General features: G+C 41.2%; 2 protein-coding genes across 4 annotated transcripts; both read right to left on the reverse strand.

The window, feature by feature from the left end:
• Positions 1 to 34: 34 nt before the first annotated feature.
• Positions 35 to 20143, reverse strand: LOC131933083 (GLIPR1-like protein 1). Of its 3 annotated transcripts, none has more exons than XM_059289911.1 (8): positions 19735 to 20143; positions 11986 to 12107; positions 10889 to 11064; positions 7281 to 7407; positions 7026 to 7132; positions 3513 to 3625; positions 2300 to 2391; positions 35 to 868 (listed from the first exon to the last, which is right to left on the reverse strand). In XM_059289911.1, the coding sequence occupies exons 2-8, from the start codon at positions 12053 to 12055 to the stop codon at positions 771 to 773; spliced, it is 783 nt and encodes a 260-aa protein (XP_059145894.1). In that variant the 5' UTR covers positions 12056 to 12107; positions 19735 to 20143; the 3' UTR covers positions 35 to 770. The 3 variants fall into 3 exon arrangements, with proteins under 3 accessions (XP_059145894.1, XP_059145895.1, XP_059145897.1); XM_059289912.1 differs by having other exon boundaries at positions 20006 to 20142; XM_059289914.1 differs by lacking the exon at positions 19735 to 20143 and having other exon boundaries at positions 11990 to 12107.
• Positions 20144 to 20741: 598 nt separating this feature from the next.
• On the reverse strand, positions 20742 to 27702 carry LOC131933075 (uncharacterized). Its single transcript, XM_059289905.1, has 2 exons — positions 27632 to 27702; positions 20742 to 22422 (listed from the first exon to the last, which is right to left on the reverse strand). The coding sequence occupies exons 1-2, from the start codon at positions 27700 to 27702 to the stop codon at positions 20742 to 20744; spliced, it is 1752 nt and encodes a 583-aa protein (XP_059145888.1).
• Between the last annotated feature and the right edge of the window lie 68 nt (positions 27703 to 27770).

A 27770-nucleotide genomic window follows, 5' to 3' on the forward strand; every position in this document is an offset into this window, starting at 1 on the left:
ACATGTTTATAAAACAGTCCAAACAACAAATTCAGCAATTGATTGTTTTTTATTTAAACTTTAAAAATATGAGATATAACAAAATATTTGAAAGACGTTTGTTTGCCGATGTTGGAATTGGGACCTACACAGTGGTAGAACATACTACACATACAGTTTTATAAATTTACTTTCTAGATCAGTTATATCAGTTTACATTGGTAGATACATTTACATTTGTAAATACATTTACATTCATAAATTGATTTACATTGATAAATACATTTACATACCTAGATACATTTTTCATTCGTAGATACATTTACATTTATAAATTGATTTCCACTGGCAAAACGTTTTCATTCGTAGATAAATTTACATTTATAAATTGATTTACACTGGCAAAACATTTACATCCGTAGATACATTTACATTTATAAATTGATTTACACTTGTATTAAAAAATTGGTTTACATTGTTAAATACATTTACCCTCGTAGATTCAATCATGATGCTACATCATATTTCTAGCCACTATCCCCTTCCTCCCTCCATGCCTCCCCCCCCCCCACACACATCACATTAAGTCAGCATAAACTCCCAGCCTAAAATGCGCGGGGTCATACTTAAATTCGGAGTCATAAATTCAATGACAAGGCAAACGGTCTAAATTATAGGGATACACAGCAAATAATTGGAACGAGGGAACATGGAGTGAACTTATTAGAGGAAATATAAAATATAGTTTGTTGATAATTATGCTACAAAAAATTATGGTCTATGGTGAGCTGCTATAGAATACATAACACAGCTAACAAGGCCACGCCGAGTGTGAGCGTGTATGTTGTCGAGTGTATGTGGGTAGACACTCCAATCTGTGGTCTTACAACTGTAGATACAAAGTTTAAAAATATTTATTATTAGAGTGCATAAACAAGCCTGCTTCAAGCATAGTTTTAATTCACAGTATGTCTGAGTACGGAAAAGTACATAGCGAAGGTGACAGTTAGTTTAAGATAACAATACCAACAAAAACGGCCTGGTGTGATCCTATTTAAAGTTTTTAATATAAATTCTTCCAGTTTACGTCTTCTAATTAAAGTCGTCTACTTGACATCCTCTAAAGACTTCTACACAACGTCTTCTATATTATAAAATCTTCTACGTAATGTCTTCTATATACTCTTCTACTTAACGTCCTCTATATAAAGTCTTCTACTTAACGTCCTCTATATAAAGTCTTCTATTTAACGTCCTCTATATAGTCTTCTATTTGACGTCCTCTATATAAAGTCTTCTATTTGACGTCCTCTATATAAAGTCTTCTATTTGACGTCCTCTATATAGTCTTCTATTTGACGTCCTCTATATAGTCTTCTATTTGACGTCCTCTATATAAAGTCTTCTATTTAACGTCCTCTATATAGTCTTCTATTTAACCTCCTTTATATAAAGTCTTCTATTTAACGTATTCTGATTAATGTTTTTTTACGTCCTATAAAGGCATAAATAAAAATTAACGTCTTCGGATTAAAGTCCTCTATTTAAACTTTTTTTGGTAAACGTACTCGTTTTTTAAATCTTTATATTAAGGCTGTTTTTATTAAGAGCTATCTTGTTGTCTATTTAAAGTCTACCATGGGAGTCTTCTAATTTAGTCTTCTGTTTGAAGCAGAGGCGTAGCGACCCTTCCCGGCGCCCGGGGACAAACTTTTCGATTTGCACCCCCCCCCTCAAGATTTCGATTTGCACCCCCCCCTCAAACTTTTGATTTGCACCCCCCTCAAGATTTCGATGTGCACCCCCCTCAAACTTTCGATTTGCACCCCCCCCCTCAAGATTTTGATTTGCAATCCCCCCCCCCCCCCTAAAACTTTCAATTTGCACCCCCCTCAACCTTTTAATTTATTTTTCCAATCCATTTTGGCGCCCCCTAAGGTCGGCGCCCGGGGACATATGTCCCCCCACCCCTCGCTACGCTACTGGTTTGAAGCCATCCATTTGAACTATTCTGCCCCTTTATGTTTTTGATATAACTAGAGAGGTGGGTGAAGTTTTTCCTGTATTTTTATCGTGCATACATAGGTGTCCAGTTTTCAAAAACCAACCCTATTTTTCACTGTAGCCTATTTGAACGTTCAAAAAACGTCGTTAGATCTAGTATCTAATCCTGCTTCACGCTCCATATTTGACACGGCTGTTAAAGGATACTCCTGCAGCTACACATCACAATACACATTGAATTTTTCTATTCACGAATTCACACACATGCCCTGTCACGCTTTTACACACTGATACACATGCGCACACACACACTTACCACACATTCCTTTATGGCAGTATTTTGTTTCCGCTGGGCACTTGGTACATTTGTCTCCCTTTGTGAAAGGTTTCCTACCCTGAATGTTGCCGCTAGAGAATAGAACAATAGGTTGTTTCATAACAATAGGTTGTTTCATAACAATAGGTTGTTTCATAACAAAAGGTTGTTTCATAACAATAGGTTGTCTCATAACAATAGGTTGTTTCATAACAATAGGTTGTCTCATAACTATAGGTTGTTTCATAACAATAGGTTGTTTCATAACTATAGGTTGTTTCATAACTATAGGTTGTTTCATAACAATTGGTTGTTTCATAACTATAGGTTGTTTCATAACAATAGGTTGTTTCATAACAATAGGTTGTTTCATAACTATAGGTTGTTTCATAACAATAGGTTGTTTCATAACTATAGGTTGTTTCATAACAATAGGTTGTTTCATAACAATAGGTTGTTTCATAACAATAGGTTGTTTCATAACTATAGGTTGTTTCATAACAATAGGTTGTTTCATAACAATAGGTTGTTTCATAACTATAGGTTGTTTCATAACAATAGGTTGTTTCATAACAATAGGTTGTTTCATAACTATAGGTTGTTTCATAACAATAGGTTGTTTCATAACAATAGGTTGTTTCATAACAATAGGTTGTTTCATAACTATAGGTTGTTTCATAACAATAGGTTATTTCATAACAATAGGTTGTTTCATAACAACGGGGGGACATATATAAGACTGGGTTCTACTGGGGTAATATACTATTACAAAAACTATCTATTATAAAAACTATCTATTACAAAACTATCTATTACAAGGCTATCTATTACAAAACTATGCTATTACAAACATTTACAATTTCACAAAAACTAATTACAAAAAGTAGACTATTACAAAAAGTATGCTATTACAAAAAGTGCTACTATAAAAACTTTACTACTACAAAAATATACTATTACAAAAAAAAAGAAATTTGACATAAAATATTAATTACAAAAAACTAGGCTATTACAAAAGCTATACTATTTAAAAAAACTATCAATTACAAAAATTACACTATTACAAAAACAACGCTATTACAAAAACAACGCTAGTACAAAAACTATACTAGTACAAAAACTATACTATTACAAACTTATACTATTAAAAAACTACAATATTTAAAAAAAAATTAAACTATAACAAACATCAAACTAGTTTTTCAGTCCTTACCCTGGACCGTAATGACAGACAACAATATAGCCGTGGTCAAATGTAGAGGCACCCTGTAGAACTGGACAGTACTTGACCCCACAGCCCAGAAAATTACTGCTGGACCACACGACCTGCAAGACGAGACACTCGGACATTACATGGGCCGCTGGGTTGTCAGTCAAGCGTGACTTCAACAACAACAAACTCTTACAGTGGCGTGACTTCAACTCAAACCACACCAAACTCTTATTGAGGGAGTGTGTGCCCCCCCCCCCCCCCACCGATAATATTAATCGATGTGGTCGAGTTTTTTTCTTTTTTAAAATAGGTAATAAAAAGCTCTCCGGCCTCATCAAACTACTTTTCGTGCCCGAAATAAAGTGCCCCAGAGTCATTTGCCCGAAACGACAATTGTATGAAAAAAGCCCTTTAAAAAACATTCCAGGATCAGCCATTGAAGTAATGACTCAAGGAACAGAGTGACCTAACCATAAATCAACATAAGATCTGATAACTTAATCGCGGACACAAAGACAACCCACTAACACAAAGACAACTCACTAACTCAGAGACAACTCACTGACCCAGGGACAACCCACCGACCCAAAGACAACTCACTGACCCAAAGAAAACCCGCTGACCCAAAGACAACCCACTAACCCAAAGACAACCCACTAACCCAAAGACAACCCACTAACCCAAAGACAACCCACTAACCCAAAGACAACCAACTGACCCAATGACAACCCACTGACCCAAGGACAACCCACTAACCCAAAGACAACCCACTAACCCAAAGACAACCAACTGACCCAATGACAACCCACTGACCCAAGGACAACCCACTGACCCAAGGACAACCCACCGACCCAGGGACAACCCACTGACACAATGACAACCCACTGACACAAGGACAACCCACCGACACAGGGACAACCCACTGACCCAATGACAACCCACTGACACAAGGACAACCCACCGACCCAGGGACAACCCACCGACCCAGGGACAACCCACTGACACAATGACAACCCACTGACACAATGACAACCCACCGACACAGGGACAACCCACTGACCCAATGACAACCCACTGACACAAGGACAACCCACCGACCCAGGGACAACCCACCGACCCAGGGACAACCCACTGACACAATGACAACCCACTGACACAAGGACAACCCACCGACACAGGGACAACCCACTGACCCAATGACAACCCACTGACACAAGGACAACCCACCGACCCAGGGACAACCCACCGACCCAGGGACAACCCACCGACCCAGGGACAACCCACTGACCCAATGACAACCCACCGACCCAAGGACAACCCACTGACACAAGGACAACCCACTAACCCAAAGACAACCCACCGACCCAGGGACAACCCACTGACCCAATGACAACCCACTGACCCAAGGACAACCCACCGACCCAGGGACAACCCACCGACCCAGGGACAACCCACTGACCCAATGACAACCCACTGACCCAGGGACAACCCACCGACCCAGGGACAACCCACCGACCCAGGGACAACCCACCGACCCAGGGACAACCCACCGACCCAGGGACAACCCACTGACCCAATGACAACCCACTGACCCAGGGACAACCCACCGACCCAGGGACAACCCACCGACCCAGGGACAACCCACCGACCCAGGGACAACCCACCGACCCAGGGACAACCCACCGACCCAGGGACAACCCACCGACCCAAGGACAACCCACTGACACAAGGACAACCCACTAACCCAAAGACAACCCACCGACCCAGGGACAACCCACTGACCCAATGACAACCCACCGACCCAGGGACAACCCACCGACCCAAGGACAACCCACTGACCCAGGGACAACCCACTGACCCAGAGACAACCGACCCAGGGACAACCCACCGACCCAAGGACAACCCACTGACCCAGGGACAACCCACTGACACAAGGACAACCCACTAACCCAAAGACAACCCACCGACCCAGGGACAACCCACCGACCCAGGGACAACCCACCGACCCAAGGACAACCCACTGACCCAGGGACAACCCACTGACACAAGGACAACCCACTAACCCAAAGACAACCCACCGACCCAAAGACAACCCACTGACCCAATGACAACCCACCGACCCAGGGACAACCCACTGACCCAATGACAACCCACCCACCCAATGACAACCCACCGACCCAGGGACAACCCACCGACCCAGGGACAACCCACTGACCCAATGACAACCCACCCACCCAATGACAACCCACCGACCCAATGACAACCCACCGACCCAGGGACAACCCACTGACCCAATGACAACCCACCCACCCAATGACAACCCACCCACCCAATGACAACCCACCGACCCAGGGACAACCCACTGACCACCCACCGACCCAGGGACAACCCACCGACCCAATGACAACCCACCGACCCAATGACAACCCACCGAACCAGGGACAACCCACCGACCCAAGGACAACCCACCGACCCAGGGACAACCCACTGACCCAATGACAACCCACCCACCCAATGACAACCCACCGACCCAATGACAACCCACCGACCCAGGGACAACCCACTGACCCAATGACAACCCACCCACCCAATGACAACCCACCGACCCAGGGACAACCCACTGACCACCCACCGACCCAGGGACAACCCACCGACCCAATGACAACCCACCGACCCAATGACAACCCACCGAACCAGGGACAACCCACCGACCCAAGGACAACCCACCGAACCAGGGACAATCCACCGAACCAGGGACAACCCACCGACCCAGGGACAACCCACCGACCCAGGGACAACCCACTGACCCAATGACAACCCACCCACCCAATGACAACCCACCGACCCAATGACAACCCACCGACCCAGGGACAACCCACTGACCCAATGACAACCCACCCACCCAATGACAACCCACCGACCCAGGGACAACCCACTGACCACCCACCGACCCAGGGACAACCCACCGACCCAATGACAACCCACCGACCCAATGACAACCCACCGAACCAGGGACAACCCACCGACCCAAGGACAACCCACCGACCCAGGGACAACCCACTGACCCAATGACAACCCACCCACCCAATGACAACCCACCGACCCAATGACAACCCACCGACCCAGGGACAACCCACTGACCCAATGACAACCCACCCACCCAATGACAACCCACCGACCCAGGGACAACCCACTGACCACCCACCGACCCAGGGACAACCCACCGACCCAATGACAACCCACCGACCCAATGACAACCCACCGAACCAGGGACAACCCACCGACCCAATGACAACCCACTGACACAAGGACAACCCACCGAACCAGGGACAACCCACCGAACCAGGGACAACCCACCGACCCAAGGACAACCCACCGAACCAGGGACAACCCACCGACCCAAGGACAACCCACCGAACCAGGGACAACCCACTGACCCAAGGACAACCCACTGACCCAAGGACAACCCACTAACCCAAAGACAACCCACTGACCCAGAGACAACGCACTGACCTGTGTATAGTGTCCACACATGGAAATAAAACATTGACCAGTGTCATAGCTGTAGTTGTATTTCTCATCGTAGAACAATTGTATCACATTTGGCGGGTCAAACTCTCCTGGAATTGTGACCACAATGTTATGGTACAACAAACAGCAGTACAGTAAAATATAAACATCTTTGGCACAGCAAAATAAGTTGTAGTCCAACTAAACAAATACTTATCGTGAAGTTTAGAGCGGTTTAAAAAGTAATGAGGTTCTGACCTGTCCCGGCGTAAAGATTCTCCCCAACATACCGGTAACCTGCCAGGTTTTCTCTGTTCTTGCTGTGCTCGAAGATGCATTTTTCAGAGTACACTTGTGCGGATTTTTCCAGCTTCTCGTCCCATTTCTGTAAAACGTGCAACACAAAATGTGAAATATAAGACTGTTAGGATCGTTTCTTTGTTAAACAGAAATAAGTCAGTTCGTGGTAAGGGCAGTAAGTCAACCAACATACTTACAATGAAGTACTAGACAAATGTACCACTGGATTACCCTGCCACAACCAATTCTTTTTAATTGTTTTGGAACTAAGTCTGAACATAAATATCTACAAAAATAATGTGAACTAGTCATAGTAATTCGGTTGGATCACCGTCATGCCCACACCATCACCATCTTACCAGCATGCCCACACTATCACCACCCCACCAACGTGCCCACACCATCACCACCCCATCATCACCACCCCACCAACACACCCACACCATCACCACCCCATCATCACCACCCCACCAACACACCCACACCATCACCACCCCATCATCACCACCCCACCAACACACCCACACCATCACCACCCCACCAACACGCCCACACCATCACCACCCCACCAACACACCCACACCATCACCACCCCACCAACACACCCACACCATCACCACCCCATCATCACCACCCCACCAACACACCCACACCATCACCACCCCACCAACACGCCCACACCATCACCACCCCATCATCACCACCCCACCAACACACCCACACCATCACCACCCCACCAACACGCCCACACCATCACCACCCCACCAACACACCCACACCATCACCACCCCATCATCACCACTCCACCAACACACCCACACCATCACCACCCCACCAACACGCCCACACCATCACCACCCCATCATCACCACCCCACCAACACACCCACACCATCACCACCCCACCAACACGCCCACACCATCACCACCCCACCAACACGCCCACACCATCACCACCCCATCATCACCACCCCACCAACACACCCACACCATCACCACCCCACCAACACGCCCACACCATCACCACCCCACCAACACGCCCACACCATCACCACCCCACCAACGTGCCCACACCATCACCACCCCACCAACACACCCACAACATCACCACCCAACCATCACCACCCCACCATCCCGACCCTACCTCCCAACTCACCATTGCCATCATATCACTGGCCCCCTCTGTACTCCTCAAGTAGTTGTGCCTGGCCAACAAGGCTCGCTTCTCGTCCTCATTGAACCCAACCACCACCACCCTTACCAACACGCCCACACCATCACCACCCCACTAACATGCCCACACCATCACCACCCCACCAACACGCCCACACCATCACCACCCCACTAACATGCCCACACCATCACCACCCCACCAACACGCCCACACCATCACCACCCCACCAACACACCCACACCATCACCACCCCACCATCACCACCCCACCAACACACACACACCATCACCACCCCACCATCACCACCCCACCAACACGCCCAAACCATCACCACCCAAACAACACGCCCACACCATCACCACCCCACCAACACGCCCACACCATCACCACCCCACCAACACGCCCACACCATCACCACCCCACCAACACACCCACACCATCACCACCCCACCAACACACACACACCATCACCACCCCACCAACACGCCCACACCATCACCACCCCACCAACACGCCCACACCATCACCACCCCACCAACACGCCCACACCATCACCACCCCACCAACACACCCACACCATCACCACCCCACCAACACACCCACACCATCACCACCCCACCAACACGCCCACACCATCACCACCCCACCAACGTGCCCACACCATCACCACCCCACCAACACGCCCACACCATCACCAACCCACCAACACGCCCACACCATCACCACCCCACCAACACGCCCACACCATCACCACCCCACCAACACGCCCACACCATCACCACCCCACCATCACCACCCCACCAACACACCCACACCATCACCACCCCACCAACATGCCCACACCATCACCACCCCACCAACGTGCCCACACCATCACCACCCCACCAACACGCCCACACCATCACCACCCCACCAACGTGCCCACACCATCACCACCCCACCAACACACCCACACCATCACCATCACCACCCCACCAACACACCCACACCATCACCACCCCACCAACACGCCCCCACCATCACCACCCCACCAACACGCCCACACCATCACCACCCCACCAACACGCCCACACCATCACCACCCCACCAACACGCCCACACCATCACCACCCCACCAACACGCCCCCACCATCACCACCCCACCAACACACCCACACCATCACCACCCAACCATCACCACCCCACCAACATGCCCACACCATCACCACCCCACCAACACACCCACACCATCACCACCCCACCAACACGCCCCCACCATCACCACCCCACCAACACGCCCACACCATCACCACCCCACCAACACACCCACACCATCACCACCCCACCAACACGCCCCCACCATCACCACCCCACCAACACGCCCACACCATCACCACCCCACCAACACGCCCACACCATCACCACCCCACCAACATGCCCACACCATCACCACCCCACCAACACACCCACACCATCACCACCCCACCAACATGCCCACACCATCACCACCCCACCAACACACCCACACCATCACCACCCCACCAACACACCCACACCATCACCACCCCACCAACACGCCCCCACCATCACCACCCCACCAACACGCCCACACCATCACCACCCCACCAACACACCCACACCATCACCACCCCACCAACACGCCCCCACCATCACCACCCCACCAACACGCCCACACCATCACCACCCCACCAACACGCCCACACCATCACCACCCCACCAACATGCCCACACCATCAACACCCCACCAACACGCCCACACCATCACCACCCCATCATCACCACCCCACCAACACACCCACACCATCACCACCCCACCAACATGCCCACACCATCACCACCCCACCAACACACCCACACCATCACCACCCCATCATCACCACCCCACCAACATGCCCACACCATCACCACCCCACCAACACACCCACACCATCACCACCCAACCATCACCACCCCACCAACACGCCCACACCATCACCACCCCACCAACATGCCCACACCATCACCACCCCACCAACACGCCCACACCATCACCACCCCATCATCACCACCCCACCAACACACCCACACCATCACCACCCCACCAACATGCCCACACCATCACCACCCCACCAACACGCCCACACCATCACCACCCCACCAACACGCCCACACCATCACCACCCCACCAACGTGCCCACACCATCACCACCCCACCAACGTGCCCACACCATCACCACCCCACCAACACGCCCACACCATAACCACCCCACCAACACGCCCACACCATCACCACCCCACCAACACACCCACACCATCATCACCCCACCATCACCACCCCACTAACATGCCCACACCATCACCACCCCACCATCACAACCCCACCATCACCATCCCACCATCACGACCCAACTCACCATTGCCATCATATCACTGGCCCCCTCTCTACTCCTCAAGTAGTTGTGTCTGGCCAACAAGGCTCGCTTCTCCTCCTCATTGAACCCAACCATGTCCTTGTTCACCGCCCTTTTGTATCGGTTTCCTGTCACCTGAACTTCGACCCCGGCTGTACTTCGAAATATAAATCTTTTATCTGGAGAGAAACAAGCCCATTAAAAAAAATCCTACAGTGTATTCGAAGATTTAAGTATTAGACTTTAATATTTATACCCTCCTTCCCCCGATCAGTTCAAAGGTTAATCATTTTTAAAAATAGAACAGTGTCACATGACACTCGCTTCCCAAAATATTTCATTAGCCTCGCCAGGCGGTTTCTAAGAATAATATACCACTCTATATGATCAGCTCAGATTTAAAACTCTTTTGATTTATTAAAGCCTAACCTAGTAATGGTTGTTTTTCTTTTCCTTTTTAATTTAATTTAATTTTATATTTGTTCTCACGATTTGTTCCCTATCAGTCAAGCAGGAAGTTTAACTCAGACACTGAAAACAATTTACTGAAAACTTTATGCAAACATTGCTATCTGGATGTTTTTCAACACATAAACTTTATACAGGCCGTATATAATCCTGTATATTAAGGTATATATAGGGGTTTGTTTTCAAGTTAATATCCATAATATAACGCTGGTGGTAGTGCGTCAGTCATTCCGTCATTCCGTCATCGCTATAGATTTTGGAACCATGTGGGAGTCCCTCCCTGTGCGATGACATCCGGCTAAACGTGTTCGGGAAGGATATATATATATATATATATATATATATATATATATATATATATATATATATATATATATATATATATATATAGGCCTATATATATATATATATTTATATATATATATATATATATATATATATATAGGCCTATATATATATATATATATATATATATATATATATATATATATATATATATATATATATATATATATATATATATATATACATATATGAATATATGCTACAATCTTAAGACCCCCCCACTCTTGACTACAACCTACACCACTGTGTCACGTGACCAAACAAATGTTTAAAAACAAACAACTAACCTACTTGTGAGGCTTGCACCACATGAACACACGTCCACACGATCCACGCGAGAGCACACCACTCCGCCATGCCAGCCACATCAAGACCTTGACCCCTCCTTAGCTGGCGGCGACCTTCACACCTGGGCGAGTCATTAATAATTTAGTTCGGGCAGGCACAAATAGGAGCATTAATAAAAATGGTCAGACATGCAGTTGGGTTGATTTTCAAGCCACGCTCAAAACATGGAAGGTGTATGGGCGCATATATATATATATATATATATATATATATATATATATATATATATATATATATATATATATATATATATATATATATATATATATATATATATATATATATATATATATGCGCCCAGCACGACTGTAACCGCCTGGTGCATAAGGTTAATGTTACGGTTAAAATTATCGATTTTAGTATTACTAATTTGTTACCAAATCAACAACATACCACTTCCAACCCAATGTGGAAAAACACCATGTTTTTTTATACCCGCGATTTTAAACAAAAGCGACAGATTTACATCTCAGCCACGCGACACAAACAACAGTCTTATGCATTATGACCGTAGACTTTGGCCTGTATTTGTATCTCGCTGAATAATACAACAGTAGCGACCAATTACTCTAGGTAAACAGTAAAAGTCACAACGAAGAGTTATAGGACTTGGGTATAATTAAATGGTTAGGGAAATCATTATTGGCTCTGATCGACTCGATGATTTTAACAAAGGAATCCACTATGATGGGCATAATCATGACTTTTAAGCCTCCCTCTCCTCCCCTTCCCCCACACTTTCCACACCAAATGGATCCCTTAAACGAAAATTGAATCGCGTAAACGTGCTGAAAGGTAACCACGCGTGTCGATGATATTCACAATTTCAAAGTTGTGAATGTTATCACAATTACGATTTTGGAAAAAAATGTGAACCTTTCCCCATAAGTGAATGTTATTAAAATTGTCCACAGGCGGAACATCGTCAATTTAAATAACTTGGTTTAAGAAGGGGGGGGGGGGGGTGTACAATGTTTAACTTCCGTGTACACAAAAGTCGTATAGTAATCAGAGCGGGTACAGTGGTCAATAAGTAATGACCTGACCTGTGTAGCCTGTGTAAATGTGTGTGTTCACCTGTCAATGTGTGTTCACCTGCAGTCATAAATCACGTGACTGCAAATAAGCCAAGCGCAGTCAAATTGTTTAACAACCCGGACAACTGACAGAAGGCGACGTTGGCAGTAAAAATAGAAACGACTTTGTTAAAAAATAATTCTACATAGACATTTATTACACGAGAATTTATAAAATAACTAGCTACTGAAGATGGTTGTATTGAAAGGTAGTCACACATATAAAAATGGATCTGGGCAAACCTGTTTTAAGTTTACACAGAGTACTGTAAGCCTCTGTATCACGCCCTAAATTTCGACACTATATCGTGCATCAGTCCACTTGTTTAAATGCTATTTCTTATGAACCTAACAGTACTAGACGGACTTTAAACGAAACCAAACGTTGTTTGTTTTTAATATTCACGTCGGAAATTCCCGAATTTAAAAAATAGAATAGGTAGGAAAAGTGGTTCCAAAAGTGGTTCCACTTTGTGTTGCCAGAAAGCATATTTTTGAACCAAAATTGAATATTTTATAACATTTGTGAAATAAGTAAAAATCACTTCCGGTTTTTACTAAGGCTAGAATTTTAAACACAAAATTACTAATAATATAATAGTAATTTACCAAACATTTTTATTTTAATTTGGATTAGTATAGTCAGGGTGTTGTGGTGAAAGGGGATGTTATATTATTTAACATAATTAAACTACTAGGCTATATTCCATTGTAATAATAAGTAAAGCGTAATTAATATCAACATTTTAATATAGGCCTAAGCAATCTAGATCGACCTCTGACTATGGGGTCATCTATTAACGATGTCACAACGATGCCAGACCTCCCCCTTCCCCAAAGAAGTAAACCTAAGCCAACATCCCCCCCCCCCCCTAGTTTGTTTTTAAAGCAGCGATTTTCATAAAATATTTAGACCTATGGGCTTTTCCAGCATTCAATGTAGGCCTATTGATGAATTATTTACAACAATTTATAAACCAACTTTTAATAATGCAATAAAGGCTTAAATTCAGTTTCTTAACATGAGTGTTTGTTGAACATGGAAAAGTGTCATCTTACTTTCTGAACCCCCTCCCCTTTGACACAAAGGTCCAAATCTCCACCACCACCTCAAAGTCGTTTATAGACGACCACCTCAGCATTTTATATTTATTTATAGGATATTCATTAATTAGTCATACAAACCCAATTACATTTGTTGCTGTGATGGTATCTCTGTCATTACAATTATTAAATAGTTTATCTTAACTCAACATTTCCCCATACCTCATTTGCTATAGCTGCCTATCCTTATAGAAAACATCTTTTCCTCAAATATCTGGAATGCATCTGATCAGCTACAGTCTTTTTCTTTTGTAATGTATAAACAATTACAAAATGTTTATAAACTTGCACAGCCAATAACAACACATTACCAGGAAACAAGCAGTTATTATAGTTTGCTGTATTTGTGGTTTATGGTTAGTTATCAGCCATATTTCTATAAGCTTGGTCTACATTTATATGCTGGTATGGCTAGAATTGACAAAAACCCATATTCTTGATTCTTCCCTTATCATGTTTTACAGCTATGATAGATATAGTAGTTTTATTTTTAACATTGTAGAAAATTTAAGTAATAGTTACAAAATACTAAAGTTGAAGCTTAAACCATAACGTAAGATATTTTAATAATTGTTCGTTTTGAACGAGATATAATACAAAGTAGAAAATTCTAAATAAAAAATTAAAGTATAATTGTTTGCAGACATTGCCCTTTTATTATTATTTGTATTATTATAAGCAAGCTGTCTTATGGGAAATTTTCATTCCTTATTTTCTTCTTGTAATACAATGGGTTTCATATCAGCATGTTGTTTGGACTAGGAATAATATTAACAAATGATAGATTATATATTGATATAAACTTATATGTAAATAATATTCAAATGAAAGACTTATAGTGGGACTACATATTTGTGAACACATTTGCTAAAGCAAAAGTTCTTGAGTTTAAATTTTAATCCTTTAGGTTGTCTCTGATTCAAATTCAAAGCAGTTAACTGGTACCTGACTGGTTATGGACAGTAAAAGCTGTTTGATATTTTCCTGACCATACAATTTATTAATATGGAAGGGCAACAAAACTAGGTGAAATCTACTTCAGCACCATATTCTTAAAAACTATTTATAGTTCGCCAGTTTAAGTCAATTATTAAATTAAGGTAACAATAATTAGTTTCCGCATACACCATCACACACAACCAGTGCTGAAAAAAATAAACATAACAAACTTTATAAATTTCTTTTTTAATTACATTCAGAACTAATATATTAAAAAAAAAGTTGTTCAATATGAACAAGTTTTCTTGGGTCCAACATGTATCCTTGGACTAGTTGGATCTAATAGGTATGTGTAGGCCATTTTCAGTCAAGCCTGACCACTGTTGAAGAATACTGTATATTAAGTCTTCAGAACTGGAGGATTCAGTGATAAGAGTTTTTAAAAGGAACTTCATCTGACTTATCTTCTCTGTATGTAGTATCTAAAAAAAAAACATAAATAAATTTCACAAACTGTTATATTAAACTCATTACATTTATATACTTTAACATTTTATGGTATAATTAAAAATATTTGTCTGTCTTATAAAAATCATAAAGCAATGATGGGACTATTTATGCATGGGATTGTATGGGCTATCTAATTATTACCATTCATTAAATATATAGATCTAAGATTTTCTTTTAATATTTTAATGTAAGGAGTTTGTCATTAAATACAATAGGTCTTCAAAAGTGTCAAAAGTCATGTATATATCATAAAAAAAAAACAAAATTAAAAATGTATCAATAAAGGTCTACTACTTATGTTTAGCCACCTCAAGAATTAGTTGAAAATTTATATTCAAACTAGGCTACTAAAACTATCATCAATTCATACACCTACTAGAATAAATAAGTATAATTATATTGATTTGAATAGTAAGTTAATCCATCTATGACAATTGACACCTTTTGGCTTAATTAACTATTCTGCATTTTTTAATAAGTTCAAAAGATAACTACAGGAGACTAAGAGTAGACTAAGTCATATATTAATTAAGTAGAACTAAAATAAGACAGCTCTTCACAAGTAAGCCTACTGTTCTATTCAGTAATTTTTACAATTATTAAACTAATGTAGATTAAACTTAAATTTTGGATATTATTTAATGCACTAGTCTGTAACCTTTTATTTAGGCTGCATGTAATTTTTAGTTTAAAATTGTAGCCTTATTAAGCTTAGTTATAGTAGTTAACTGTGTTTAACTTACATACTAATACTAACTACCTGCGCTATCACAGGCCTACTACTACCTACTAAAACTAAAATTAATATGACAACTGTAAAAAATTAAGCATACTTTATTTTTTTACAATACTATTCTATACCTACAGACCTACTGCTATTAAATATGAATCTATTAGTTATTAGACCAACGTAAGTTATCATACGTCTAATTAGTAATTTAATAATTACCTCTAAATAGGCCCTAATTCATAATACTAATGTAACTGAAGTATTCAGCAGTATCATAGCCTAAATTATCTAAAATAAAATGTATTCATTTGTACAAATCTAGTAATTTAAGAAGTATTAACTATTAAAATTATATTAATATAGAACTTATTGGCCTACTAAATAACTGAGTCACTAATGTCATGATTTTGCGATTATGAGCAGAGTTTCTTCCAGGCATCTCTTCGGGGGGGCGAAGCCCCCCTGAAAATTTTTTACCGCCCCCCCCCCGAACGGAATGAAATTTATATAATTTATATAGAAAATATATACTTTTAACAGTGTCCGCCCCCCGAAGAAAGTTTACCGCCCCCCCCGAAAATTTCAAGTGCCCCCCCGGAGAAAAAAGTCTGGAAGAAACACTGATTATGAGGTTGTGTATTATACCTAATAACTATACTTTGAATAGAGTAACTATACTTTATTAATACTACTAAATAGTAAATATATTTAAACAAGTAGGCTCTAACTAATTAGACTAATCATTAATTAGACTACATGTATATACTGCCCTACTAATTACTATTTACTATACGACAAGTCTAAAACTATCTATACCAGCGACACTTTGTAATAATATAAAATATGGGCCTAATTTAATTTATCTATTATTATAATTAACTGAAATATAGAGTATAAGATAGACGCTAGTATAGCAATACTAAAACTTAAAACTATATCTAGATCTAGTCTAAATCCACCACACTAGTCAGACGGTCTACTTTATTTCTATTGGGCCTACTATTAGTAAATTAAATTAGTATCACTACTATACTTAGATTCAGATACTAGATTCTAGATACGATACTATCTATTACAGTTCTAGATTCTACTATTTATTAGTACAATCATTAGGCCTATAGAATATTTATACTAAATACTTATTGATTTTATTGAATAGCCTAAAAATAGATCTATCTAGATATATATTTTTTAACAGATAATCTTTCTAGTCAATCTAGTCTGGATCTAGGTCTAGATCAACTTAATAAATTTAATACTTAGGCCTAGGGCCTCCCCTATAATATAGTATTAAGTAGTATTTAGTATTATTTAATATATTTAAGTTCCTTACGCTAAGGCTAAGGCTTAGCTAACTAACTACTAATAATCTATCTATTATCTAGGCCTATTATTAATAATAATATTAGACTTACTAGATCTAGATCTAGATCTAGTAGACTCTCTAGTCTAGACTAGTATTTTTATATTTAATAATTTATTAAACATATTAAAAAGCCGTAGCATACTATAGATAGATCTAGATCTAGATCTAGATCTAATCTAGAATCTAATAGTATCATGGCGTAGAAGAGCAGGCCTAACAAAAATTATGAAACTTGCGTTAAAAACCGTCTAATATCTATCTAATAATATTATAATAATATAATAATATTATAATAGATCTAGACTTACTAGATCTAGTAGACTCTCTATTCTAGACTAGTATTTTTATATTTAATAATTTATTAAACATATTAAAAAGCCGTAGCATACTAATCAACTATAGAATAGATAGATCTAGATCTAGAGATCTAGATCTAGAATCTTATTTAAAAAAAAGGTAGATTAACAATTAATAAGAATAATGTTAATAATGTTAGATCTTAATAATCTGAGCATAACAGTCATAAAAAAATAAGCCAACTGTAATGAAAGGGGATACAAACGAATTTTTAAAGCTTGAATCGAACTGAAAATCTTCCCTTGTTCGCCATTTTGTTTATTTTGATTACCTTGTCCGCATTTATCATGGATAACAAATGTTATGACTTGCATCGTTTACCTCTCCCTGGCCACTTAAGTTCAGTTCAAGGTGGGGTTGAGGGCGGTTTTATAAAATATGTAAATTAGTACAATTATTCAAAATTATTTTTAACGGCTTCTGTTCAACACAAAAATATGAAAATGAGTGTAATCGATGGTTCCTAATCGACTTTAATTTTTAAAATTGTAGCTATAATTTTACCGCTTGCCATATTTTTTAAAATAATTTTTTAAAAATTTAGTATGATTACATAGACTTTTCCTACCTATTCTTACCTTTCGATATATATTAGACTAATATTATTCCACTCACAAATTAAGAATCATTCTTGTAAACACTACACTTCTCTTATTGCTCCTTTTAATATTAAAATAGTTCTATCTTTTATAATGAGGTTAGAGGGGGACATTGTACACGTTTTAAATTGAAATTTGGATATGGTATAATTGTGGCACTTTAAAATACTTGCCTTCTTTTTGTGCAGGAAGGAAAGAAGGAAGGAAGTAGAATCTTAAAGAGAACTGTGCGTGTCTTTTCGTTATTTATAAAATGGTGATATGCGGTGTGTGTGTGGGGGGGGGGGGGGGGGAAGGGGGTATGGACTGTGATGGTCTAGTAACACTAATGGAAATAATATACTGTTAATTAGCATTGTGATTAAATTAAAATAACGAAAATTGTTGAATATGACAATACAGCAAAAAATTAATTAAAATTTCAAAGTTATGGAAGAATATGTTGAAAATGTTGGATAAAACCAATTAACGAAAGTAAAAAAAAAGAGTAAAAGTTCAAAGTTTTTGAAGCATAAATTGAAAATGTGTGTTCAACAGGGTTGAAAGAAAGTGTTTAAAACGTAACTATGCATACACGGCGGTATATGATTTCATTTGAAAGGGAAAATTTCTACAGCATGTAAACAAAATGTACTAGAAGAACTGCCCAGTCACTACTAGTTAGGGCTAGGAATAATTCTAAACTCACACGTTAAGTTTAAAAATAACTTTAAGCTGACAAGTTAGAATAAAGGTAAGTCTAATCCCACACGTGATTGCCAGATAAAACCCCAAACTAATTAATCTAACATAAAACCTAACATTTTTTTTTAAATCTCGAATTTAAACTTTAACAAGAACAAAAACAACAAAACAAGACGAAGGGGAATCCCCTTTTGGCCCGGACAGAGGAAATCCGTGTTAATTTAATCAGCCTACACCAGAAAAAATACGGCACCTGTCATCACTAGATAAAAATTAATCAGCTTCATCTCATTTACGACATCTTTACACCAACAATAATTTACCTTCACCCAAGCTGTAACTAACTGAAAGTTTAAAAGCCTGATCCTCAAATCACATCACAAGCGAATATTCCTCAATGAAATCATGTTGTCAATGTGAAACAAATTCCTCCATCAAATTTGAATGAAATTCACAATCTTACATCCTGTCCCTACACACATTGTTAATACATTCCTCTGAACTACACACGTCATGGAATACAATCTATGCTTCTATTATTACACATTTTTGTTCATGCTAGAGTAATCTCGAGTCACTTGTCAGCAGAAGTACCTGTATCGTCTGCCACACCACGAGGTCGCCTGCCCAGGTAAACAGTGTGTGTGTAAATATCGTCTGCTTGTCAGAGAGTCCGTGTCACACCTTTTGTCAAATTAAAAATCCGAAGTGTTTATCTGGGTTTGGTTGTTTTGCCCAAATGTGAAAAGCCCACCATGTTTAAGTTATACAGTTGAAGTAGATGAAAAAAATGTGACAGGAAATGCGTATTAGAGTTGAAGTGTAGCTGGTAAATAACGCGGCGTTGACAGGGGTGTTCACTCTTGTCAACATGCCCTCAACATATGCAAGCGTTGACAGGGATCCATGACTCTTGTCATCATGCCTTCAACTTTGGCAAGCTATGACATGATATGCAAGCTATGAAGGGGTGCATGACTCTGCCAACATGCCCTCAACATATGCAAGCTTTGACAAGGGTCAATGACTCTGTCAACGAGTCTAGCCCGTAGTGGCGAAGTTTTGGACATGGTCCGTACAGTCGAAATCCTTTTTTTTTTGTATTTGAAATAAATCAAATATTGATTTTAAACCTAACCCTAACCTTAGCGCTAACTCTAACCTTAATAAAGCCGAACTCTAATAAATATTTGATTTTTTTAAACACAAAAAGAACTTCGCCAGTACGAACAATAGAAAAGTTTAAGTTTATCTGTTCCGCCCCTATGGTCTAATCCCCTGTCAACATATGCAGACCTTTTTCTCTCATCGCTAGAAAATTACTTTGGCGTCAGAGTGTTGTGGGCAGCTCTAAACTAAAGCTGGGACAGGAGCTGGAGTGGGACAGGAGTTGGAGTGGGACAGGAGTTGGAGTGGGACAGGAGCTGGAGTGGGACAGGAGTTGGAGTGGGACAGGAGCTGGAGTGGGACAGGAGCTGGAGTGGTGGAACAGGAGCTGGAGTGGGACAGGAGCTGGAGTGGGACAGGAGTTGGAGTGGGACAGGAGCTGGAGTGGGACAGGAGCTGGAGTGGTGGAACAGGAGCTGGAGTGGGACAGGAGTTGGAGTGGGACAGGAGCTGGAGTGGGACAGGAGCTGGAGTGGAATAGGAGCTGGAGTGGGACAGGAGCTGGAGTGGTGGAACAGGAGCTGGAGTGGGACAGGAGCTGGAGTGGGACAGGAGCTGGAGTGGTGGAACAGGAGCTGGAGTGGGACAGGAGCTGGAGTGGGACAAGAGCTAGAGTGGGAGTGGGACAGGAGCTGTAGTGGGACAGGAGTTGGAGTGGGACAGGAGCTGGAGTGGGACAGGAAGGACAGGAGCTGGAGTGGAAGTGGGACAGGAGCTGGAGTGGAAGTGGGACAGGAGCTGGAGTGGAAGTGGGACAGGAGCTAGAGTGGAAGTGGGACAGGAGCTGGAGTGGTGGGACAGGAGTTGGAGTGGGAAAGGAGTGGGAGTGGGACAGGAGTGAGAGCTGGAGTGGGACAGGAGCTGGAGTGGTAGAACAGGAGCTGGAGTGGAGTGGGACAGGAGCTGGAGTGGGATAGGAGCTGGAGTGGGACAGGAGCTGGAGTGGTGGGACAGGAGCTGGAGTGGGACAGGAGCTGGAGTGGGACAGGAGCTGGAGTGGGACAGGAGGGAGCTGGAGTGGGAAAGGAGCTGGAGTGGGACAGGAGCTGGAGTGGGACAGGAGCTGGAGTGGGACAGGAGCTGGAGTGGGACAGGAGCTGGAGTGGGGCAGTAGCTGGAGTGGGACAGGAGCTGGAGTGGAGTGGGACAGGAGCTGGAGTGGGACAGGAGAGAGTTGGAGTGGGAAAGGAGCTGGAGTGGGACAGGAGCTGGAGTGGGACAGGAGCTGGAGTGGGACAGGAAGGACAGGAGCTGGAGTGGGGCAGGAGCTAGAGTGGGAGTGGGACAGGAGCTGTAGTGGGACAGGAGTTGGAGTGGGACAGGAGCTGGAGTGGGACAGGAGTGGGAGTGGGACAGGAGCTGGAGTGGAAGTGGGACAGGAGCTGGAGTGGGACAGGAGCTGGAGTGGGACAGGAGCTAGAGTGGGAGTGGGACAGGAGCTAGAGTGGGAGTGGGACAGGAGCTGGAGTGGGACAAGAGCTGGAGTGGGACAGGAGCTGGAGTGGGACAGGAAGGACAGGAGCTGGAGTGGAGTGGGACAGGAGCTGGAGTGGGACAGGAATGACAGGAGCTGGAGTGGAGTGGGACAGGAGCTGGAGTGGGACAGGAGAGAGTTGGAGTGGGAAAGGAGCTGGAGTGGGACAGGAGCTGGAGTGGGACAGGAGCTGGAGTGGGACAGGAGCTGGAGTGGGACAGGAAGGACAGGAGCTGGAGTGGGGCAGGAGCTAGAGTGGGAGTGGGACAGGAGCTGGAGTGGGACAGGAGCTGGAGTGGGACAGGAGCTGGAGTGGGACAGGAGTGGGAGTGGGACAGGAGCTGGAGTGGGACAGGAGCTGGATAAAAACCTGTCGTTAACAATTTAACAGTTTAGACCGAATGGAAACCCTGCAGAATTTTCCTGATACATCGGAGTTCGGTGTTAGGGTTGTTAGTTCTACAAAGTGGGGCTGGTTTATCACGTGGGACCTCTGAGCAGGCTAAGTAAAAATACAAGCTACGTTCTGGCTAATGGCACAGTCTGTAAGGCTTATACGAGCTGCACTAACGTCTCCATGTAGGCCGACACTTTAGGCCAGGGGTTCCCAACCCCGTGCCCGCGGGCGCCATGGCGCCCGCCGAACGATCCGTTTGTGCCCGCCTCTCACTATTCGACAGAGACAGAATTTTTTTCATAAACATTATTGAAAGGTTGAAGGGGATGGAAATCGAAAGTTTGAGGGGGGTGGTGCAAATCGAAAATTTGAGGGGGGGGGGGGGGGGCAAATCGAAAGTTTGAGGGGGGGGGGGTGCAAATCGAAAATTTGAGGGGGGGGGGGTGCAAATCGAAAGTTTTGTCCCCGGGTGACGGGAAGGGTCGCTACGCCTCTGGAAGGAGTTTGTCGATTTAAAATAGGTGGTGCCCGACACCCTACCGATATTTTAGAATGTGCTCTAGAGTAAAAAAAGGTTGGGAACCCCTGCTTTAGGCAATCTGTCCACCATTTAAGGCTTATACTAGCTGCATCATGTATGCGGACACCAAAAGACACTCCGTTCATCACTACAACACAAAACAGAGAACTGGATATTTCTACCACCTCATCCTGAACACGCCCGGTTACGTATGTACACTATGTAGATCGATACAGCAGTCACAACACAGTGCCAGATGATTCGATTTCAGAATCGATATTTGAGTGTGTGAGGGGGGGGGGGGGGAGAGAAGGTAGGTTGGACTCTAGACAAATATGACTGAGATAAGATTAAATGCGTGTTTAGAGACTTTAAAAACGTTACTTACTTACATTATTCCATCCCACAGAACATAGACCCTAAGTCTCTAGTCACAAGTTGCAGGGTTGGTCCGTGTGATTCTATTTATAGATTCTTTAATAACACAGTTACTTCCCTTACTCCACAAAATACATATTTAAAAATAATTTGTTCCATGAATACATTGTTTCCTTCTCAATACAACGTTGTATTTATAATAATTTATTACATTACAAACAAGTAGAATATTATATTTGAATGAACTAGTTAAAGTAAAATCGAATTGGAATACTCTGCGTGTGATTTTTTAAATGGTAGATTAGTTAAAGGAGCGTATGTAAAGGGAAATAACTCACTTTATTAAATAAAATTACGACTAAGCTCCCTTGAATATGTATAGTCTGTTAATTAAACTTTTTGTTTTATTTGATTTTTAATACACAGGAATATCACATATTGATAAATAAAAATAAGTATAAAGTTTTGTTAAATTACGACTATTAACACGAAAGTCTCGAGTTCGTATAAGGTTTCAAGTCTATAAACGGGTACCTGACTCTCGTTAGTGAAGTAAAGGCGGCTGGACATAGTGCTAACAATACTATGTCTTCATATGCCGAGGTCACAGAAACAGATGAACTCTAACATAGACCTTCAGTTTTGAAAGGGAACATAGTTCTAATCATAAATGATATTTAAATCAGCATTATACTTCAATAATTATCCACAAACTATTTATCATTTCTATAAGCTTTAATAGAAACTTGTTAAATAAAAAACAATACTGGTTATATTTCCCGGGCGTCAAGAAAAAATCAAAAATATGTTAAAAAATCTTAGCCTTGCAAATTTTATTGAACAGTTGAATGATATTTGATTAGCCGGCCGTGACATTTAATGACACTGACAGTTGAATAGTAGTGACATTAGAGTTAGAGTGACATTTTATTCACGGTGTCATGTAATAGAAGCGATATTTGAATGACAAATTTATAGAAGTGATATTTGATTAGTGAGACAAATTTATAGAAGTGATATTTGATTAGTGAGACAAATTTATAGAAGTGATATTTGTTTAGTGAGACAAATTTATAGAAGTGATATTTGATTAGTGAGACAAATTTATAGAAGTGATATTTGATTAGTGAGACAAATTTATAGAAGTGATATTTGATTAGTGAGACAAATTTATAGAAGTGATATTTGATTTGTGAGACAAATTTATAGAAGTGATATTTTGATTAGTGAGACAAATTTATAGAAGTGATATTTGATTAGTGAGACAAATTTATAGAAGTGATATTTGACTAGTGAGACAAATTTATAGAAGTGATATTTGATTAGTGAGACAAATTTATAGAAGTGATATTTGATTAGTGAGACAAATTTATAGAAGTGATATTTGATTAGTGAGACAAATTTATAGAAGTGATATTTGATTTGTGAGACAAATTTATAGAAGTGATATTTGATTAGTGAGACAAATTTATAGAAGTGATATTTGATTAGTGAGACAAATTTATAGAAGTGATATTTGATTAGTGAGACAAATTTATAGAAGTGATATTTGATTAGTGAGACAAATTTATAGAAGTGATATTTGATTAGTGAGACAAATTTATAGAAGTGCTATTTGATTAGTGAGACAAATTTATAGAAGTGCTATTTGATTAGTGAGACAAATTTATAGAAGTGATATTTGATTAGTGAGACAAATTTTTAGAAGTGATATTTGATTAGTGAGACTACTTCTTCTTCTTCTTCGTTCTTAATTATTAGTGTTGAAGGGGATCGAGATTTATCTGCCAGTGCGTTTGAACTCGAGACTTTGTTCGAATTTAAACCATGAGCTTTTTGCCGACTCGACCACGCCTCCAACACAATTAAGCGTTACGTGTCAACTGGTTATGCGCCATTAAGGCCATTGACTCCGATTTCATCCTGTTTTTCTTTTTGGATTTGCTTCCATAGCCTTTGTCCAACCAAGAACAAAGTACAAGGCAGCAGTTGTTTAATTTTGGAGTTGTCTCTCCTAGAAGAGTGGCTGTCCCCAGCTAACGAGCCTCATCTGCCCGAGGGTTCGAACTCGAGATTTCTCGGTTTAGCAACCATGAGCTTTACCGACTCGACCACGCCGACCCCTATATTAGTGAGACAAATTTATAGAAGTGATATTTGATTAGTGAGACAAATTTATAGAAGTGATATTTGATTAGTGAGACAAATTTATAGAAGTGATATTTGATTAGTGAGACAAATTTATAGAAGTGATATTTGATTAGTGAGACAAATTTATAGAAGTGATATTTGATTAGTGAGACAAATTTATAGAAGTGACATATGAACCTTTCCGATATTCCAAACGCTACTTACAAGTTATCTAATTACACCTGCTGAAAGATTCAATGGCACCTGGCACACATGAGTGTTATTTATACTAATCCGTTGTGTTCAATATTTACATACACATACACTCACACACACCAGCGCACACACACACGCACACGCACACACGCATATATATATATATATATATATATATATATATATATATATATATATATATATATATATATATATATATATATATATATATATATATTTATTTATTTTATATATATATATATATATATATATATATATATATATATATATATATATATATATATATATATATATATATATATATATAAAATAAATAAATATATATATATATATATAGATGTCGGCGTGGATGTGGATCGGTATAGCTAAACTAAAAAGTCCCGAGTTCGAACCCCTCTCAGTATCAACTCATCTCGGTGAGAAAACTCCCAACTCAACCAACTGATGCTTCAACACGGCATCACTGGGCGTATGACCTTCCAGTAAAGGTCACCGGCCAGGGCGCTAAAGTTCCTAGATGGACTTGCCACTTGTACATACCCAAGGCGAGCGACCTAGATGTAATCGTGAACACCCAGCTGTGGTCAGGCATGGAGAGGGGGGGGGGGGGGCGCCGGCATGCGATACTTAGCCACAGACACTCTGTGGTGCCTCAACTTTATTTTAGACAAGCAAGATTTTATTGGGCTAGGAAGTGTAAAGGTGAGAGGTGGTTAATGTAAGCAAAATTCACAAGCGCATAACATGCTGCGATATATATCTACACGTGTGTGCTTATCCGTATATATGTGTGTGTCCACACACTACACGAATGAGGAGTAAAATAAAAGTATGCGTGAACTTTGAACCCAAGCCGTAAATAGCCACTTACTTTCCCTTCAAGCCTCACATCATTAACATTGACCGTGAGAGCGAGTTGAGTATGTGAGTACTGTGTTGTTTCGCTGATCTAAATTGTATTGTTTCGCTGTTCTTATGTGGAATTATAGTTTTTAATATTCTGTCTAACGTTGGTACTTTATTGTTTCGTTGTTACAGTAATATTCTGTCTGTTTTTTTACATTGTTGTTTCATTGATGTAGTTTAGAATTAGTTTTTATCATTCTGTTTAATTCAAGTATTTTATTATTTCGTTGTTTAAGTGTAGAATTATGTTAAATATTATTTGTTCGTGGTGTTTTCTCAAGAGTTATTTGATTTTTGCATTTGTGTGTTGGTGTGTTTTTGTACTACTGTTGTTTAGGTGTGTATGTGTGTGATTGAGAGGGTGTGTGAGGTTTTGTGTATCCGTCTGTAATAATTGTGTGTATATGTGCGTTATTTGTCGTTTATATGTGTGTATGTGGCTGTGTGTGTTGTTATAAGTGTGCGTGTTTTTGAGACCGTTTGAATGTGTGTATGTGTTGTATCATTATTTGTATGTGATTGTGCATATGTAAGTGTATCTATACAAACGTGTAACATGTCACCACTAGGAAGATTAATACTAAATTATTCAACCCGCCTGATAAAACAAAAAATTAATTATGTAAATACATATTGTGCATTGAGCCGAACAAAAAATTAATTATGTAAATACATATTGTGCATTGAGCCGAACATCAAATCTCGAAAAACAAACACTCTAAAATATCTCAACTCAAAGAATGTAAATAAAATAATTTTCTCTACATTCGTCGTTGTGTAAGGGAAAACAACTCATTAGTCTAATTACGAATTGCCTCCCCTTGAGTGTTTGAATTCCACTTGACCTCGCCTGTGTGACAAAACCACACATCGATGTTATATCCTGTCCGTGTTTAGCACGCCCAATATTTACATGCCATGTATGTGATTGTTTGCTCTACTAGTCATACAATTTAGATTCGTGAAATGAATGCATGTCCGAAATGCATTCATTTCGTCATAATCTCTTACCTTGTTTGACGCTTAATACAGTTTTCCAAAAGTTCTATATGAAATGTCACTGTATCATTGTATCTGGCCATTTAGACTTACTATCATTTATCTGATCGTTGTCGTCCATAACATCCATCATTTTAAAATAAAAGGATTG

Source organism: Physella acuta, unplaced genomic scaffold, assembly GCF_028476545.2.
Source record: "Physella acuta isolate Inbredline_101_S28 unplaced genomic scaffold, ASM2847654v3 ptg002361l, whole genome shotgun sequence".
NCBI lineage: Eukaryota > Metazoa > Mollusca > Gastropoda > Physidae > Physella > Physella acuta.

Excerpts from the sequence above, each read along its gene's own strand:
- LOC131933075 (XM_059289905.1), bottom strand. The coding sequence starts at position 27,702 with ATGGCCAGATACAATGATACAGTGACATTTCATATAGAACTTTTGGAA. Across the intron at positions 22,423-27,631 it reads TGTATTAAGCGTCAAACAAG|GTTTTTATCCAGCTCCTGTC; the intron begins GTAAGAGATTAT and ends TGTTAACGACAG.
- LOC131933083 (XM_059289911.1), bottom strand. The coding sequence starts at position 12,055 with ATGGCGGAGTGGTGTGCTCTCGCGTGGATCGTGTGGACGTGTGTTCAT. Across the intron at positions 7,408-10,888 it reads CCAGTGATATGATGGCAATG|AAATGGGACGAGAAGCTGGA; the intron begins GTGAGTTGGGTC and ends CACGTTTTACAG. Across the intron at positions 7,133-7,280 it reads GAATCTTTACGCCGGGACAG|GAGAGTTTGACCCGCCAAAT; the intron begins GTCAGAACCTCA and ends TCACAATTCCAG.